The 20,190-nt window shown below is 40.3% G+C and overlaps 1 protein-coding gene across 2 annotated transcripts in view; it reads left to right on the forward strand.

The window, feature by feature from the left end:
* The first annotated feature begins 7,516 nt into the window (after positions 1-7,516).
* Positions 7,517-20,190, forward strand: part of nup210 (nucleoporin 210) — a 28,045-nt gene continuing 15,371 nt past the window's right edge. Inside the window, exons 1-20 of one of the 2 annotated variants that reach the window (XM_084366849.1) lie at positions 7,517-8,125; positions 8,456-8,595; positions 9,727-9,858; positions 10,495-10,591; positions 10,827-10,977; positions 11,646-11,778; positions 12,080-12,238; positions 12,405-12,473; positions 12,573-12,679; positions 13,368-13,508; positions 13,624-13,761; positions 13,955-14,110; positions 15,597-15,795; positions 16,643-16,788; positions 17,772-17,990; positions 18,154-18,327; positions 18,514-18,706; positions 19,020-19,126; positions 19,423-19,527; positions 20,068-20,169. In XM_084366849.1, the coding sequence (XP_084222975.1) occupies positions 7,965-8,125; positions 8,456-8,595; positions 9,727-9,858; positions 10,495-10,591; positions 10,827-10,977; positions 11,646-11,778; positions 12,080-12,238; positions 12,405-12,473; positions 12,573-12,679; positions 13,368-13,508; positions 13,624-13,761; positions 13,955-14,110; positions 15,597-15,795; positions 16,643-16,788; positions 17,772-17,990; positions 18,154-18,327; positions 18,514-18,706; positions 19,020-19,126; positions 19,423-19,527; positions 20,068-20,169 (2,829 nt within the window). In that variant the 5' untranslated portion in view covers positions 7,517-7,964. Of the gene's footprint in view, positions 8,126-8,455; positions 8,596-9,726; positions 9,859-10,494; positions 10,592-10,826; positions 10,978-11,645; positions 11,779-12,079; positions 12,239-12,397; positions 12,474-12,572; positions 12,680-13,367; positions 13,509-13,623; positions 13,762-13,954; positions 14,111-15,596; positions 15,796-16,642; positions 16,789-17,771; positions 17,991-18,153; positions 18,328-18,513; positions 18,707-19,019; positions 19,127-19,422; positions 19,528-20,067; positions 20,170-20,190 lie in introns of those variants that run through there. The other variant, XM_084366848.1, reaches the window with a different exon arrangement.

A 20,190-nucleotide genomic window follows, 5' to 3' on the forward strand; every position in this document is an offset into this window, starting at 1 on the left:
TCTGGTCATGTAATCTTTTAATAATATTACAGTTTGTAGTTTGTTTTCACACATATCCCATGTTCACACTTATTATCGTTTAACCTGAGTGTATTTACAGCTCCAAAGCTTCCAACCAAGTGCCAAAACATTTATCCTACTGATGTGCTGTTTACTCCTAGAGATGCCAGGAAACCAAAGTGATAAATCAAGTTCTTACAACCGTCACTAGACATCACATGATGTCTGAGCAGAGCCTTTTGGATAGGTTAATTGTATTAGAGCTGCAGTGACTGCAATTTGATACTGCACGTCTCTCCTAAACAGACTATAGTGAATTGTATTCTTTGGTTTGATCTCCAGTTCTGTCCTTGTCTGAACTCGAGTGTCACTGAGCCACCAGTGAGAGTAAATATAGACAATAGCTGCCTCAGTTGGTGAATAGACTGACCAGACAGCCACAAGGGGCACAGGGGCCATTGGCCACTTTGTTTCAGGGGTCTCCCTTGACTAATCAATGACAGAGATGAGTCAGTGGCCCCTTTATTAGTTTTCACTGCTCATTATGTTCAAATGCAGCTGCACCAGTCACACACTATGAAGACCCCCCAGATGCTCTTGAATGTCTTTCCTGATTGAATGAAATGATAATCACTCATCTAATTCACAATTTGGCATAAGGGTGTCTCTCCATCAAGCATATCTGTGACTCAGATCAACTGCACACCCATGACTATACATAACACCTTGCCAAGTCCTTGATGACAAAAAACACTTATCTTCCAAGCATAATGTGACCTGGATAACTTCATACTCATGACAGCTGTATTGATTGTCCTGGTTCATTGTTAAACAGACCTAGTTTAGGCAATGTTTGGAGTAAAATCAGTTATGATAGAGCTGCCAAACAGCCAATATAACATGGGACGTTTTGTGACATTGTTAGCATGAAGAACTGGAAAAAGAAAAACCCACCAGTCCACTTTACTTTGCTGAAAGATGTGATGCATTTGCAGTTAGAACACATCAGTTTTCTCATATTGTCCAGTCCAGTGCTGCAGAGCTGTAATCCCCCTCTGGGGAATACCCAGTCTCCTCTGATTGGTCAGCTCACACAAGCCGGAGCCAGCACCGCTAACAACAACAGAGCAGCTGTGCTAAATCAATTCTTACTTGCCAAACTAGCCACTATGTGTTAATTATGCAAGTAGTTAAATGGGGGACTACTGACGAGGCGTTTCAGAGCAGTGTTTTCTGTGGGAGAGAGGAGCTTCTGTCGGTGCGGAAAATGAATACATTGTATATGATATGGCACCCTTTCATAGACAATTTCAATACGTTTTTGGGGGGGCTATCTCCTTTACCCTACACCACTAAATGTACAAAATATATGTGCATAAGATATATAACTTTATTTAAAAACCAAAAAAAAAAAGCACCAAACAGAAGTAAAAAAACAAACAAAATGTATCTCAGTCTGACCTTGGCAGTCAATGTGCTTCCCTGCAAGAGACACATGTGTGACACAGTTCCCCTGAAATCAAGTCCAACTTGATATTGACCCAATCTTGTGATCATTAATAACCTGATACATGAGCTAAGTGGCCCTGGCTCATCCCAGAGGAAGCTGTTATCGCTGTTTCGTGCGGCCCTGCCCTGCTCCGGAGCCTAAAAACCAAACCATGCAACACCATAAAACACCATCAAAGGAAATTTTAAATTTTTTACAAGCGCCTCTCTTCCACAGATGTTGTCCAAACGCCACAGATTACATAACACACATTAGCCATAGCCACCTGCAGCAACATGTCTGTCGCAATACGCCGTGTTGTGTCACCAATTACCACTTCAGATGTAAATTATTCCGTGTGTCATTTCAACAACTCTATGCTCTGCCTTCTTTGTTCCGAATTGCAGTTTCAACAGACCCTACACAAAAATAAATCATCTCCATAAAAGAAATCAATGGTTGAGGAGAAAGGAACCCGATAATGCTTCATGCCTTGTAGGTTTGGAACATTTGAGGCCCTCTGACTCCAGAGAGATGTCCTCATGTCACAGGCAGGGAACAAATGGTCTGTTCCCCCCACAGTAGTTGACCTCTCCTTACTCTTCTGGGGCTGGAAACCCTCAGCTCGGTAATGGCTCTCAGCCTGCGAGATAATGTCATCTGACACGCACTGATTTGGGAGAGGTAATTGCACCCCACACTGTTGTAATTTCTCATTCATGCATGTTTGAATGGTGACTTATGCCACTACTAATTGCCCAAGCCCACTGACTGCAACCCTGCCTCGTAATAATGTACCTAATGGGCACTTTCTCTATTTCACACTCTGGATATTGAATTAAAGTTTAAAGTTTAATACGCTGTGTTTATTATTTGTTCTCCCAGCGCAGTGAAGTCATTCTTGCCTCAGTTCTTTTGACGATAGCATAGCCTCAATATTCTTCAGGGCTTTCATTTAAACTGATGCCAGTGATGGTGACATCATTGTCTTCTCTGGCCCCCTGATGCAGCAGGCGTTTAATGTTATCTGTCCATTGTGTGATGCATTGTCCTGATCTTCTGCTCTTGTTTAAACAGGTGGATAGAGCCTTGTAATGTTTGTTGTAACCTTTGTTAGGTCAGAGAGATGGGGTGGTCTGAGTTGATATATTGTATACATCAGACCACTATCTGTTCATTTCATGAGTCATTTCACAAGGACCTGAAGGTGGAATCATCCTTCGACATCATCCCATTACGGTGTTGTGTAAGGATTATGTAAGAATCCCACATACAAAGTGCCAGATGATTCTTTTTATTATTCTAATCACAGTGGTTTGGCTGTAACAAATGGCTAATGACCAATAAATGTTATAGATTCACACACAAAAAAAGCGTTTTTACTCCTCAAGTCAAGTATGTTTTCCATCAATACACTGCTGCCGGTCTGTATAAGATAAAGTGAAGAGAGGAAGTCTTTAAAGTACACCAGCAAAGGCCGGGCACTGTGGCTCTGCGGGGGGCTACACCACGGGAAATTAAGACCCAAATGTAATGTGGTGAAAGTGACTGCCCACCTGGGTCTTGTAAAGACTTTTCCAGTGTGTAGTTAAAAGGCATGTGTGCTGGGGGGCTGCTACCCTGCAGCACAACAGCTTTTGGCTCAGCTATTAAATGGCTAAATGTTTGTTTCCACTTCACCTCTGTGTTGAATATTTAACACCACTAAACCTGATGTGCTATCAAAACCATGGTCATTTACTCGATGTGAATTTAAATGACAATTTTTGAAAATAAAGAGTGCTTGGTACACATTAAATGTGGGGCACATGGAAGCATTTTGGACAGATTACACCTCCATTGTCCATGATCGTGAATGCATAGAGCTGCGAATGCAAACCCACTCAGCTCTATCCACCTAATGCCTAGACCGTAGAAATGGCAAGGGAATTTAAAGCATGTAGTTAAGATTATGTAAAAGGATTTAATACTTCCACAGGCCGGCCCTGTTTTACTTTAATTGGACCATTTTAACCTGAAAGTAAAAAAAGTATATCACTTCTTGAGGGAAATGTTGATATTTAAGAGAATTATTGTGAAAAATATATATCACCCAGCATTAAAGTTCGCCAGATTGCTGAGTCAAGACCATCTGGGCATCAGTAGTCTTATCACACACAGTGAGAGCTCTACCATGGTAATCATTTGAGCCAGTCCCACCTCCTTTTTTACATTACTTGGAACACACAAAATAGCTCCCTGAGGCAAAGGCTGATTCCACTGGATAGTTACACCTTTTTATTATGCCTACCTACAGCAATTTTAACTGTGCCTCACACCTAGGGGACCTTTAAGCTGTGTACTTCCCAAACTGTTTCAAGCAGTGACCCCTCCAAAGCCCATTACATTTCTGGTGAAAGCCGAGATGAGAATATTGCCATTGAGTAAGCATTTAAAGTAAGTGCCGTGGCCCTCTGCACCCACTTGTTTGAACCAAGCCAAGCACGGTGGCCAAGAAAAGTTCCCGACTTTACACAAGGAAGGATGTGAATGCTGATGCATGCCAGATGAGGAGACACTGGACAGAACTGCAAAGCAGCTGCAGCCTTTTGTGACAAAGGAAAATATTGCATGTGCAACACACGGGTGTTGCCGTGTGTTTTTATTTAGTCTAATATCGGAGGTGAAATGCTTTGATGGTTTCGGTGTGTGGTATATAATGCTGCACGATTGCCCAGCATAAAAGTGAGATTCCAATGTATAACACATTGAAACCTGAAAGGTCGACCTTTAAAGGTGCAATATGAAAGAATTGGCAATTATACTCCCAACAAAAAGGGGATAACATATCACCAGATTACCATTAACTGCTGCTAACTGCAGGTCCCATTAGCTAATTAGCTTAGTTAGCCATGCAACTAGTGGTCCAGGCTGGGAGCCTGAAGTACCAGGGGAGTGTTGGCATTGCTTACACCGCTAACACAGGAGCTTTGGACCGCTGCAGGGTGGAGCCTATCAAGATGATGAAGACACGGCAGGGACATGTAAAGGCGTGTTTCTGCAACATGGTACAAAAACATCTTTTGACTAAGCATTTTGTTTTTAGAAAAATGTATTTATATTTTGAAATTTTTTAGCAAAAGTTCTTAAAGTTGCACTTTTAAGAATTACCAGTTGATTAAATATACTACATTCAGTCACTTCTAAGGGTTGTGACTGTTAAACTAATCAAAAACACAGGCACAAAGTCAGGCAATTTAAAAGAAAAAACATTTGAAAACTTCCCCCTTTTTGCTGAACTCTCACTGTGCCAGATCTGAACTGAGGAAATAGCATAATGATCCAGCCAAGGCCCAGAAAACAACTCTACCTTACAAGCACTTTTCCCCTTTGAATGAGTTCAGTCTGCTGCTGCACTCTGTGTTGTCTAGACATGAGCTTCTATGTGAAGTGCTACAGACACAGCGTGACATTCAGGTATTGTTTTCCATGTTCCCAGACATTACATCATTCCTCACATCAATTGTACGCTCGTTGCCCATGGACGGGGTACAAAGATGAAACTAAATGTAGAAGTGAAGGCCACACAGAGCGGCTTTGTCAGAATAAATGAAAGTCTTCTCAGGTTTCATTGTCAACTGCATCCAACTGAAGAAAGATACGTTGTTTTTCCCCAACCCAAAATAACTCGGAAAAGTCAAGCCAAGTTTGGCGAGTCGTCACTTTAAACCAAGTGACTTTGTAGTGTGAATATACAGTATATGTGTAGATTGCCGCAGATGCAACTACATGGTTGCCCTTAAAGTCAACCTATTGGAACGGAGCACCAGTCAGCAATGGGCTTTTATTGCTAATGCGCTCTGACTCAAACAATATGTCACCTTTGGCACAAAGCAGCATTATGTTCCACACTTCAACACCAAAGCTAGTCAAGCCGTGCATCTGTCTGTGCCTAGAAAACTAGAGGCACAAACCAGGAGGAGCACTGATGTCATAACTTCAAAGTGGATGAGAGGATGGATCAGAAATAATGCAGCCAACTGAATGAAGGCTGTAATTAAGATTCTGTTAACAATTCATGGTTTATCTCAGGGCCAAATTTAATGCCATAAAATGATCTCACATGCAAACAAATGAAGAGAACATAAGATTTGAGACTTTCTTGCCTTTTAAAAGCACTGCACTTTCAAACATGTTGCCATTTTTTTTAACCATAGTTTCTATGGTTATAGTTTTTGTGGTTAAATATGGTATTGATTTAAAGGCAGTGATGACACTTCCCTTGCTTGCCTGTATACCATAGAAAAAACATGTCCCCTTTTCTCTGCCGTCACCCAAATCCGGGTGAGAATGATATACAGGTAGCTGTCAGTGACACCTAGGGGTGAAAAGTCATGCACTGCATATTCTTGACTGAATACTGAATATCCAGACAGCCAAACTCTGAATGCATCCAATGCAAAAATGACTGACAGCAAGTTCATGTTGGTCTTCCTTTTGTGGTTATTTAGATTAATTCATAGCTTAATTGAACATAATACAAATCAATCAAACTGTGCAGAAATTATTCAATTACTTATGCCAGCCAATGCCTTAATGCCCTGCACATTAAGTTCATTCACCATACAGAGCAGACATATGTAGGAGGGCAGGCTGATGTTTGATTTGTGTTATCTTAGCGGTCAGAGTCCATCGGTAGGTGAATCTATTGTCTAACAGTATCTAGAATTACTCAAACATGTTATTACAGTGTGTGTGCAACTTTGTGGCATTTGTTTTTCATGATTGTGTCATATGGACTGCATTATGGTGCTTACATTTCTGTCCACCACTCTGAGAGGGACAACATATCAGAAATATTCTCAGTATACAGCTCAACACCACTTCTAGAAACTTGAAATCAAGACCAGAAGATCTAAACTAGAGTTTAGATCCAAACTATAGAGACAAAAGTAAGTACCTTTTGTAAACTGCACGTTAAGCTTCAGATAAGTGGGGTGAATTTAAAGGCTTTGGGGTTGTATTAGCCTACATAACCAGTGGCAAGGCAGTTGCTGAACGAGGTGTGCCCAAAGAGGTTGCTGATGCCGCTTGACCATATCTGTAAATAGCAACCACAATCACATTGTGTACATATTCTGTCATCTTCATGTAAACACATTAAATGCATCTATTTATGAATAGGCACAATGTGAGCACAGCATTAACTTATAACTTGTTATGTAGTTAAAATGGAAAAGTTAGGGATGCACAATATTATTATGAGTATAGATATTTTTCAGCCGATAAAATAAACGATGACCTGCTTCTCATGGCTGACTGGTAATTTTATATTTTAATATATATATATTTTAAGTTCATAACCTGTAGTTTATGCACATCTTTAGAATTGTGCCATGAAGTACACATAATGATGTCAATTTAAAAGATAATTTTTCATCTTGAGAAAGTAGCAATTTGTCTTAAAACTAATGAAATATAAGACTGTGAAAATAAGTAATAATAAAGACTACACAGCCAAAACCTGTAACTTAGCTCACAGAACTAATGAACCACCCTTTCACATAAATGCAATAATAATAATAAATGTTCTCAATATGGCCAGTTTTATTGTGATTTTCATCTTTTTTAGTACCTTTTTCTTTGCCGAGTTAGTATTTTACTTAAGTGACGACAAACTGCGACTTTATTGACTTGGAAAATCCTCTTTTAAATTGACAAACATCATATGTGTAGTTCATGGCACCATTCAAGCGGGATGAAAAACATGTATTTATCTCTCTCCATTCACTACCATGTGACTTAGAGTCTCTATAAACAGACACAGTAAAAACACAACCTCCTTTGCAGAGGTTATTAATTAAATTACCACAAAGAAGACACAGTGTGAACAAGGGACTCTTCCCTAAGGACCTGAGGTCTGAGGATCTTCAATTGAATGGGTTCAGTTCAGTTCAGTGGTAGAAAACAAACACACTGTACCTTTAAGAAGACGCGTCATAGCCTGTGTTGCCCGCCCTTGTTTATGACGTTTCCCCACTCCCGGCATGCACACTGAGTCCAATTATTGCTAATGGCGGGTATTTGTAGTAAATATGCTTATTTTAAGCTAACGTTTGCTAACTTTACACATTAAAATGAAACCGGAGAGTCCAAAGTAATAATCGCTGTGTGTTTGAAAGCGTCTCCGAGGATAAACAAAGCGAAGGACCTGAGTTAGAGGACTGAGACAGTGTAACTGTTGTCATCATGTGGCTGCTGTCCGTTAACAACCGACTCAAACTGAAACTACACAGGAAGGCGCCGTGCGTTTGAGTTGAGAAATAGCTTCAGAGGCGATGTTAGCTTACTTAAACGCGTGTCTCAGAGCCACAGCTTCAACATTACCGCACATGCAGCTAACTTAATGGGACGGAGGAAGTTTAGCTAGTACAGAAAGTTAGCGCTCATTCATTCGTCCGTTGCCAATAAATCTCCGCAGTCTCATGTGGCGGAAATGATTTCCTTCAAGTTGTCAGTGTTGGCGTTGCTGTTATTATTAACGGTGAACCGAGTTCATTGTTACTCGAAACTAAATATTCCCAAAGTGTTGCTGCCGCTTGCCAGAAGTACAAAAATTAACTTCACACTGGAAACTACTGAAGGCTGCTACAGATGGTAAGTCGTAAACCGGCGAGTGACGGGTGTCATATTGCATAGGGCAGATGAGGCCACATGGCCAAGCGTACTGTTTACAATGCAGGTGTGTTCATGGCAGTGTGTAGGAGCCAGAAAGCTGCTCAACCCTTTAAAGTTCATATGAGTTTCTGTAAGATATCCTTTTTTAACTTTTCTTGTGTCACAGCAAAGTGTACATTATCATTATAGCTGCAACTCCAAGTATGAGCATGTTATTCGACCTCAAACCTACTTTGTGATCAACATAAGGTCAACATTGTTATTGTGATAAATAAAGAACTACTTTATTTTTGCTTCTACATCATCCAGGTCTTCAAACAGACCAGAGGTAGCAAGCATCCAGGCTGTGGATGAAGACAGCGGCAAAGGCTGCTCTCGGAAAGCTGTTGTCCAGGCGCTCTCCACTCAGCCCTCCAGACTGACCAGCATCATTATTGCAGAAGATGTTGGTAAATAATACACCTACTCTATATTAATAAACTATAGTGTATATATACTTACATACAGACAGGCATTCAGTCACACAAACTGGCTTTTGGTTATGGCTCATAATATGTTGAACAGCAGTCAACAGCTGTGCTGTGAGAACAGCTGTGCTGTGAGATCAGCTCTACTGACGTTTAAAAGTGATGACAGAGAAGGTAAGACAAATGAAACATGTTTTACTTGATCTAAATGCTGCAAACTGTGTTTTCATGCTTGCAACGCATGCATAAAGTGGGTAAATCAACTCTAAACATTAAAAATAATGTGGCTGCTAAAGACAAGGAGATAATGTCAGTAAATACAAGTAAAATGCAGATGTTTGTTATCCTATTTGAATGTATGGGCTGGTATTTTCTGAAATCCCTGATAATACTACTCCTGTGTGAATAGGGCTTCAGACAATTATCACTTGAACAGAATAGAAGTCTGAAATGTGGATTTAAGATTTTCAAGTGGTCGCAGTTCAAAATGCAGGTGATATTAAAAAAAAAAAGTGCTCTGTTCCCTTCAGAATAGCAAATCCAATCGACGTCCTCTCAGTCTGTTGCACAACACTTTTTAAAAAATGTTATTGTTCCTTGTTTGCGATTGTGAAATGCAGTATGTCATCTTCTGCCTGTGGCGCGGTTGGCCAATCATGGGTGAATGACAGTTGTGAGCATTATCTGTGTAATAAGAAAAATCGGGCATATTGGCCCTTATACAAACATCTTGGTTGTTTCTTTTAAGCAAACAAACAACAAAAGGTAAGACTATATGTCCAGACCACTGTCACTGAATGTGGACTAACTCTCTCCAGCTGTTATGCCACTTTCCGTGACTGCTCCAGACCAGAAAAGCCACAATATTTGACTTGGTAGATAACTGTACAACATTTTGCCAGCAGCAGAGGATGCTCGAGAGATCTCACCCTTTCTTGCTATTTCCATACACTTGATAAAGAACGTGTTTTAGCCAGGGGGTAGATTTATATACTTTGAGCCTCAACGAGAAACTGCTCTCTTAAAGACATTTGTTTTCCTTGTTTGGTTAAAGTGCAACACTGTGCAGTTTGTACTGTGTATAAGGTGTTTTGTCCCCTCTTCCATTTGCAGTTACAGGACAGGTACTGCGTTGTGACGCTATTGTCGACATCATCAGCGAGATCCAGATAGTGTCGACCACCAGAGAGCTTCATCTTGAGGACTCGCCACTGGCGCTCCGAATTCATGCACTGGACTCTGAAGGTAACGTCACCTAGTTTATCACAAGATAAAATGATTCTCATTGTATGCTATTGATGTTGTTAAGAATTAAATATCTCCTTAAGATTATAAAGAGTCATTTAGATCAGTACTCGTAGTATTAGTTAATTCTTTCTCCTGTTGAAACAAGTCTGTGTCGTATTGTGCATTTGCTCTTCTCTAGGCTTCTCAGAAAAATGACTAAGCAAGCTCTAGACAAGGGCTTCTTCCCCCTCAGGCTGCTTCTGTGGGGTGGCTGTTTGTTCTGTTCGACTGGTTCCATTTAGGGCGGACACACTTAGTTTAATGAGCTGTAGCTATAGCCTGTATCTTTCTGATGATCACTCCAGGGCCTGGTGTTTTGTTTTTGTTTGCTTTGTTTTAAAAGTGGATTTTAGATTCCTTTGATGGAGTAGATTGCAAAAGGACGGCAAGTGTCCTGTAATGAAATGCCTATTGGTTTTGTTTTTGCTAATCTGGCTGCCAGGAGCTTTCAGAAAGTCGTGCTCAGCATGCATTATTCATTCAAATATAGTGACCTCAGCCTTATAATACAAGTGGAAAATTTCTCTCTGTGTTTTGATTAAAATGTGTAATATAAAGGAGTAGGGCCTGACTCTTGTCTTTTTTATGTTGCAGGAAACACCTTCAGCACCCTTTCAGGTCTGGTGTTTGACTGGACCTTAGTGAAAGACGTAGATGTGAATGGATTCTCTGACTCTTACAATTCATTACGGTATGCTTTCCTGTATAATACTCCTCTCAAACTCCAACCCCTTTTTTTTTCTTTTCTTTTTAATCTGATGGCAGACTGAAGGGAGAAAAAGGGTCATCCTACACTGAATTGTGAACCTAACCATAATATATCCTCTTTCTCTAATGGCTAATCAATCTTGAGGTCAGATGCGAGTGGCCATTGTGAGTTGAGTCTCAAGTATATTTTTCTAATTCATCTCTTTTCTCTCCTCAAGGGTACTTAAATTCTCTGAGTCCACATACAACCCCCCAACTTACATATCTGAAATGGAGCGTGTTGGGAAACAGGGCGATATTATTTTGGTGTCAGGACTGAAAACAGGACATGCCAAATTGAAGGCCAAAATACAAGAGCCATTGTACAAGGTAAGGATGTTTAAACCAGCACAAAGTTGAACAGCCTCAGACGAAGGCATTGTGTTTTTGGGTTGTGTACGTACATGTACATCTACATACTGTATGTCCCATTGTTGTGAATGCGATATCTTAAGAACGCCTTAAGGAAATGTCTTCAAATTTGGTACATGTGTTCACTTGGTCTCAAGGATGAATGATTAGATTTTGGTGGCCAAAATTCAGCAGTCGAGGTTATTGTGACCCAATTCTAGTGAACGCAGTACCTCAGAAACGCATTGAGGGAAATTCTTCAAATTTGGTAGAAATGTTCACACTGACTCAAGGATGAACTGATTAGATTTTGGTGGCCGATAATCAAGATCACTGTAACCTCACAAAGCATGTTTTTGGCCATAACTCAATAATTCGTATAACATTTTATACACATGTCTAAGAGGATAAAATGATAAAGATATGGCATTTGATATCCGAAAGATCGGAGGTAAAATGCACTGTGACATCGTAATATTCTGCAAAAAATGTTCTGCCATTATTCAGTGCCATAGCTCAGAAACAGGAACTTGACTTGCGTGCGGAGGCGGTAATTCTAGTTTGAACACTGCAACCACTTTATTCTAGTTTGTCGGGGCGGGAAGCTGAAGATTTGTTGTTCTGTAACCATGGTTTCTGTGCTACAGGATGTGGGTGCAGCAGAGGTGAGACTGCTGATTTTAGAGAACATCATGCTGAGTCCCGCACACGATGTGTACTTGCTGGCGGGAACTTCCATCCGGTATAGACTCCTGAAGATAAGACAGGGCACGATGACAGGTCTGACTGTGTTTAGTAAAATAAAATACATTATATTATCTTTTTTTCTTTTTTTTTCTTTTTTTTTTACATAGGCATGTCTCTAAAACTTTTTTTTTATTTTAATTTTTTTCATCAAACTCACAGGTCTTAAAGTTCAAGCATTAGTTTGATACTTTAATGTGGTTTATAAATGTGGTTAAGTCATTGATGTCACTCACTGTGACCAGATGAAAGGAGCTGCTGTGCCATTTTTACAGTTTTACCTTGTACAGAAATGCCAGCTCTTAAGCTAATTTGCGTTTTTGTTGTGTTTGTCCAGAGGTCGCTATGCCTTGTGATCAGTATGAACTGAACCTTCGGAACAGTGTGGTTGGCCCTAATGGAAACCCAGATGTTGCTGTGGCCAGTCTGGATCAAAGCACCTCCACAGTCACAGCAATGCAACTGGGTCACACCAATGTGGTGCTGGATCATAAAAGTATCCTTCTGACAAAGTGTACCTCCACTGATCTACGTTCTTTGGCTTAATAGCTGCCTTCAGCTGATAATATATTGTCTGGGAATTTGTGTTACCTGTAGTGAAGTGTTTTTACAGCAAATCTTGTTCTTATCTGGCTTAATTTTCCTTAGTAGCATCTACTTATGTCTTCGAATGCAGGGAGCGTCTCGCCTACCAAACAGCACGCTATATGTGGTTGAACCGGGCTACCTAGGTTTGTAGCTCTTACCACTGAAAACATAATGAGAAGTGTTTCATTCTCTGAGTGCTTAGAAGATGTAGCTAATCTCTGTTTTCTCTGTAATTTGTTTAGCTTTCAAAATACGTCCAGGGGACAGCTGGGTTCTGGAAACAGAAAGAGTATATGATATCCTGATTGAAGTATTTGATAAGTCCGGCCACAAAATATTCCTCTCCGATGTAAGTATGCTTCAATAAAATCACTACGTTCATTTTAAAAAAAAAAAATTCATATTGCATGTATGTGAATGCTCTGTATATTTCTACAGAATGTGACGGTAGTTGTGAAAGTCAGTAAGGTGCTCTGTGCTGGACTCAACCTATGACCAGCATTTTGTTGTGCTAACTGGATAAAAATCAAATATTTCACATTTCATTTTTAGTGAAGAGCACCACCTCTGCTTGACTTCTATAAGCAGTCAAAACAAATGTTCTTGCTTATTTTTTCCCCCACAAGTATCCTTTTGATATGCTCTGTTGTACATTCACGGTTTTATTAGTAGTGATGACTTGCTTGCGTTCCAGTAATCTGAGCGTGATTTTTAGTTGATGTATAATGGCTAAAACAAAAGTTTGGTCATCTGTAATTAGATGCAGCCCAAAAACACATCTGAGAGACATTAGAGAAGAGAGATTTAGTGCCTGTTGAGCCTTCCTTTGCTGGCCTTTGAGTTTTATTAGCCAATATTTTTCAAACCAGTGATGAGAAAATGGTCACCATTTAAGTATGTACAAATCAAAAGCATTAGCGAAAGCACAGTATTGAAAAATAACCACAGAGTTTGCAATTGTGAAACCAGGCTTCTATCTAGAATCATACAAATGCACTAGTTTGACGTCTGCGTGTGGGTTTGACCTTATTTTTCAGAATGTCCGTATTAACACCGATTTCCCTGCGGAGTACTTTGAACTGAAGGAGTCGTCTCTGAATGGATCGTATCATCGTGTCAAAGCACTAAAAGAAGGCCTGACTCTCATTGATGCTACTCTAAGTGCTGTTGTTGATGAAGTGAGTTTAATTGCATCCATGACCCTGAGTAATTCAGCTGGACTGTCATTATTGCATTAACCTTCTTCCCATTTCCTCTACTTCATCATTTCCTGTGGCCTCTGCTCCGTTTCAGACCGGAAACGTCCATGCACTTGCCAACCCAGTCCACAATGAACAGGATGTAGAAATCTATAATCCTATAGTTCTCAGTCCCAGTATTCTCACATTTCCATGGCAGCCCAAGGTTGGAGCTTATCAGTACACAATAAAGGTAATTGTTTCTTTTCAGAACACATAAATACACAAACTTTGTGCTTGAATGGCTTTTAATCCATCATAGAGCAGAAGTGTAGTAGAGCATAGGACACTCTTTGTATGAGACAGTGTTTGTAACAATAACTCTTTGCCATTGAGATGTCGTTCTTGTGCTTATGATGACTCCTATTCTTTGGTGCTTGTGACAGGCGACAGGAGGGAGTGGAAATTTCAGCTGGTCTTCCTCCAATACAGCTGTCGCCACAGTGACAGTGAAAGGAGTGATGACAACAGTCAGTGACATTGGCGTCAGTGTAGTTTATGCTCACGATCTACGCAACCCGCTGCACTTTGGCCAAATGAAGGTAAGTTGACCTTTTAAAACGGTCAAGTTGTAAAACAAAACATCTGTTAAATATTCATGTGGAAGTTATGGCACAAATGATGAGTCTGATTAACATACAGTTTTCGGTTGCGGTATTTTTCATATATAGTATAAGAGCATAGTGTTAATGTCAGAGTAGCAGCAGATAATGTGGTCACTTCTCATTCACACAATCCACTATATTTAAAAAGTCAAGATTACACTTGAGAGGTTGACAGCTGCACTCAAGTAATAGTCACAAAGATGGATCCAGGGGATTCCAGGAGATTAAGACTTCATTTTTTGCCAAAACTATCTGCTACTGCATAAACCTGCATAATGTGACATCTTTTAACAGGTGTGGATCTTGTTTCTTTATTCAAGAAGCCAAAAAAAAAGTTTTCTTAATCACCTAACATGAGCAATGTTCTGACAAGACAATTTATTTCACTTGAGAGTTTTGTCATTGTCTGAGTGTTTTTATGCCAATTTAATGGGGGCGGTTCTCAACGGGGAAAAAATGCTGTCACATGAAATCCCACGCACTAATTAGCAACTCGCAATATGTGATTTAATATGTGTTGAAATTCATGTCGCCAAGCCACTGTCAATCAAATCTGTGCAAACCAAACCACCTTTTTTCTTGTTGAGTAAAATTTGAAATGACATTTTCAGGGATTTTGTCAAAAGTTGATGGCTGCTGCAGCAGTGTTGCTTCGTATATGGAGTTTATTTATTATCAATAAAAATGATGATCTCTTTTTCCTTTAGAGAAAATGGGACGGACAAAGAGATAGAGGAAGGGAGAGAAAAAAAAACTGCCCCTTATCTGTTTTTGTATTATCTTCATTTCTCTTGCCATATTCTACAGATACAGACATTAAAACTGTAGTGACACGCTGATATGCTGTCGATATGACTGTCTATAGGTCGTTTTCAGGTCTATTTTTGCCTTGAACTGCGCGCGTGTCACGGTAAAAATAGCCAAGACTCCAAATCTCTAGATGACGCACTGCTGCAGCCTCGCTTGACAGGCACATGAGCTGGGCACCTCATGCCGGCAGGGTGTTCAGCCTGTAAGCCTTCCCTCTTGAATGAGTGAATACTCAAAATGTCTGTACTCATTTGGGATCATTGGGTGTTACATATTTTCAGTGTTACAGAGAGCTTGAACAGCTCTCCAACTTTGGACTTGTCAGTTCTTTTTCACAAGATTTAATACAAGTGAGGTTTCATTCTGCTTCTTCAGTCTTTAATTTGTATTTAAGGGTTTGAAATGTCATTTCTAGTAGAAGTATTTTATATATAAATATAAGTATATATTTAGAGGTCATTCAAACGAGTTGAAAAAACAATTCCTACTTACAGTAATGGAGTGGTTATAAACATACATTGCAGGCTTACAGCTTAAATCTGCCTATTTTCCGATCATTCCAAGTTCTCAATCTAACCCTCTTTCATGCCTCTTTGATCCTGTTTTCCCTCAGGTGTATGTTGTTGAGCCCGTGGCCATGGACTTCACTCCTTGCACAGTAGAGGCCAGGGTGGGCCTGGTTCTGGATCTGCCCCTAAGGATTTTCGGCCTGCTTGAGGAGGTTGAGAAAGAGCGGGTCATGCTGAGCGACTGCTCCCACTTTGACCTGCAGGTTGAGGAGGAGAACCATGGCGTCTTTCAACTACTACAAGGTGAACCTGAATCTGACTGGGTCATATTGAGATGCAACAGATTTTCAAATGATAAAATCGACACTATCTTGTTGTGTAAGAGCTGCCGTTCAGTTAAGGTCACTAACTAGTGGAGGCTCAGTCATGGGAGTCATTTGTTGATCACTCTGGTTAGTGTTAATCAATATGAGTTATGAGTGATCATGACTCTTTTATGTAAGGAATGAAAGTGTTTAGTGGACACTGCTAGAGTGCACATCCATGTTGGGCTTATGTGAGGAGGGTAATTATGTTTCTCACTTTGTTTTATTAAAAGTACAGCTGTGCTCAGCCCAGTGCGTCCTGTACTGCAGGTACTGCAAATGACTGTAATGCATACTTAAATTATTACAATCATATTACAGCCATGAAAGCACTCGTGCTAGTGCACGCCTGTAACTGCAGTTTCGCATTGTGGAAGAAATAATGAATACAAGTATCTTTATCACTAGACAAAAATCTGTATCATCTCCCCACCAAAATAAATTTAAGACAAAACACTGGCAGTGGCCTGTGCTTTGACAAACAGCGTGGGCACAATCCTCTCTAAGACTGAAGTACTTTAAATTTTTTATGCCTTGTCATTACAACATTTATCTCTTTGAAATATCCCCTGTGAGCAAGATCTACAGTTTTTCATTTTGGAATATTGTATTATTAATCAGATGAGTAGGCTGGGACAAATAGTAATACCTCTCTGTACTCGAGTGTGGCCGAAGATAGGAAAATAAATGAGTTCACCTGCGTGAACAATTGTGGTTATTTGTTTGTTGTCATATTGCATTCTCTGACTCTTTGGCTTCCTCCAACCCTCTTTGTCCTCATCTAGAGAGGATGGCTCCAGGCCAGGACCATTGCAGTGGGGTGAGAGCCAAGGCCCTTGCTCCTGGGTACACCATGCTTACTGTCAGTTACACCCATGGCAACGTTCACCTCAGTGCCAAGATCACCATTGCTGCCTATCTTCCCCTTAAAGTGAGTCCAAAGGTTTCATGCTTCTGGGACCTTGATCATCATGTACTTTGACAGTTTTGCTCTCTTATCAGATATTTCTCGAGGTTTCTCAAATTCATGTCCATATGCTCTTTTCATTGTGTGTCATTTTTAGTTGTTTTTTTTTTTAAAGTATACTTCACACATTTTCTATTTGAATGCCATGGGGCATCTGCATGGTGTAATAATCTTGAATTGCACCTGAAGTCTTTGTTGTGATTTCTTTTATTCTCACCTCAAAGCACCAATTAGCTTTTGTAGTCTAAGGAAACACACACTCACGCTGCACGTTCATAGCACACAGTCTCTCCTTACAACCGAGGCAGAAATGCGATGATCAGCGAGTGTTAAAATGTTTCCCTCCTGGGTTTCTTCTGTGAGCTGTGCATTTTAATTATGCATTATACAGTTGCTACACTGATTTGTTTTGTACGCTGGACTCTAGTACTGCAACAGAATGAAATTGACTTCAACTGTCGAAGTTAATTTAACACTATGACGAGTATCATGCTGAGGTGACCAAGTTTAATATCACAATGATTTTGTTACTCCTGAACCACCGGCAGCTGTGGTTTTCTTGAATTTTACATGTATTAAAATATTATTTTAGTGTTATCAGTACAGTAACATGCTGTTTGATGCACCACTTTTGAGGCTATGTATTTTTTTTATCATGGGATTGAGTAGTATTCTTCAAGATATCGCACAAATTTGTGTGATGTGTCTTCAGTTGTTTTACCCTGGCAGCAAAGGTTGACCCAATTTTTGCTTCTTTGCTGAGAAATACTGCTCAGCATTTTGCAAGCCTAACACCAGAATGGCCAAGTTGATACAGATAAATACCCGCTTCTATTTCTTCAATTCTTTTTTATGTTGCTCCCTCAGATATGTTGACATTTGTAAAAGCATTTCCTCTTGAAAGTGTCCTGCTTGTATGACTGTGATAAAATAATGTTGTTTGGCAGGCGGTGGACCCTGTATCTGTGGCTGTGGTGACTCTGGGATCATCTAAAGACATGTTATTTGAGGGCGGGCCACGCCCTTGGGTTTTAGAGCCCTCAAAGTTCTTCTGCAACTTGAGAGCTGAGGATGAGGCCAGCGTAACCCTCACTCGGACGAGTCCCTCATCTCACAACTACAACCAGCATTGGGTCAGAGCAACCTGCAGGGCCCTGGCAGAGCAGGTGGGATCTGTTGAAATCATTTTTTTTTCTATTTACCCTTTATGCTGCCAGCTGTGCACATGAGAGTGTCCTCGCTGTAGTGCTGTGAAGCCTCAGAATAGTTATAGAAATACAACTAATGTTTTGTCAGCTTTCAACTGAGTTGTGTGACGTTATATTTCAGGTGCTGGAGGTAATGGTAGGAAATGAGGCCAGTGTGACCAATCCTTATCCTGCTGTGGAGCTGGCAGTGGTCAAGTTTGTATGTGCCCCTCCGTCTCGCCTCACTCTGGTGCCAGTGTATACCAGCCCACAGCTGGACCTGACCTGTCCGCTGTTGCAGCAAAACAAACAAGTGGTATGTATGTGGTACCTTCACAAGCAAGGTTTTTCTTGCTGTGTTTAGCTGTGCACATTTAACACTGGTATCTCATTTACATTGATTACAAAAATGTAATATTTAATAATTAACAAGTGTCTCTTATTTTCCATAATGGAAGTATCATGTTTGGACAATGAGTTAATCAAGAATACCTTTTTCTAGGTGCCTGTCTCAAATTACCGCAATCCCATTTTGGACTTGGCTGCTTTTGATCAACAAGGAAGGAAGTTTGACAACTTCAGCTCTCTGAGCATGTTGTGGGAATCCACCAAGGTGTCAGTGGTCAGCATTGAACCTAGTATGCCCATGGAGCTGCTGCCGTTCAAAGACGGCAACAGACAGATAAAACTTCACGGTAAAACTGTGTGATGTGCCTTAAACCTTCTTATTCGGTTCGTATTTTGTTGTGTTTTTAAGAGAGTTGGTTGTCAGCTTAGCTTCATTCTTTTCTTTAGACATGAGTAATGAGGTAAAAGCAGAAGAGAGAAAATCTCTGGCAGGATATAATTCTAAGACACCAGAGGCAGGCAGAGAAATGTCCATTCACCTATCACTGAGAAAACATTTTTTATTGTGTTTTTGCTGTCTGTTTGAGAAGAAGAGAACTAGTTGGAAAGGTATGTGTGTAATTCATTTTAAAAATATTTTCTTGTTGTCATCTGTGGCAGGACGGCGGACAGTTCTTGTCCATCATCAGACGGGTATTGCTGCCATCACAGTGACTACTCTGGGTTACCAAGTTTCACATCTGGCAGCAGCTAATGTTCCCAGTCCAGTAAGTGAATACAATGGCTCAACCACAAACCCATGACATTTTTTCTGCTTCCTCTTGGGTAAGCAGAAGCAGTTATCAGTATGTTTTAATTTTCATGTGAACATTGTGCTCCATGTCAGATCTTTGTCAGATGAGGTTTTTTACCAAATGAGCTATTCCAGCTTCAGCTGACTTCCTGTCTTGACCCAGTTTTGCCCTTCATAATCAGGGAAACCAGCACACTGCATCATATGTTTATAATTTTTATTACATTTAGTATCCCTAAGACTAACTGTTTTTCCAATTCCTCTGAACAGTATGACCCTCTAACTCCCATCTCAGCCACTCTGGAGCTCCTGTTGGTTGAAGATGTGAAGATTTCACCTAACACATTGACCATATACAACCACCCAGATGTGCGGGTAAGCGACAGATTTATCAGTGCTGTGACCTCACATACATAACACTGCTTTACCCCTTAAGGATGAACACTGACAGGGTGGCTTGTCATGGCTTGTTTTCATTTAAAAAGTTAAATTGCATTTGTCATTTCATCATAAAGGATGTTATTTAGTATTTTCACCATGCAGAACAAATATGGAAATTCATTTTTTTCACTCTGGTAACAACTGAAGGAATATATATAATCGTTCCTTTAGACACAGTGGAAGCTTATATCCCTTGCTGTCTTCCCTCAGTGGTCCTCACTCTCTTAATCCTGTGTAATATAGGAGCAGTGTTTAGCAGGTGTGGGGGTTAAATAACAGCTAGTGACCTGTGTAAGAGGATTTAAAGAAGTGAGAGTGTTCAGAGGTCCCCTTTGATGTCACATGCGAGGCCAGCTGGCTCTCAGAAAAACATTACGTTGTACTGGGATGTTCTTCATAATCGCCCCGCAATATGTAATCATTTTAGTGATTTTCAGCACTGTCACAAGTTAATGATTGTTTTCCGTTTTGCAGGCGAACTTGGCCCTCAAAGAAGGTTCAGGTTATTTTTTTGTCAACACCAGTGTTACAGGAGTAGTGGACGTGGTATTCCAGGAGGCCCAAAGAACAGTTGAGGTAAGAAGTAACATCCGTATC

The sequence above is a fragment of the Pagrus pagrus genome (assembly GCF_965226575.1).
Source record: "Pagrus pagrus genome assembly, chromosome: 11".
Classification (NCBI taxonomy): Eukaryota; Metazoa; Chordata; class Actinopteri; order Spariformes; family Sparidae; genus Pagrus; species Pagrus pagrus.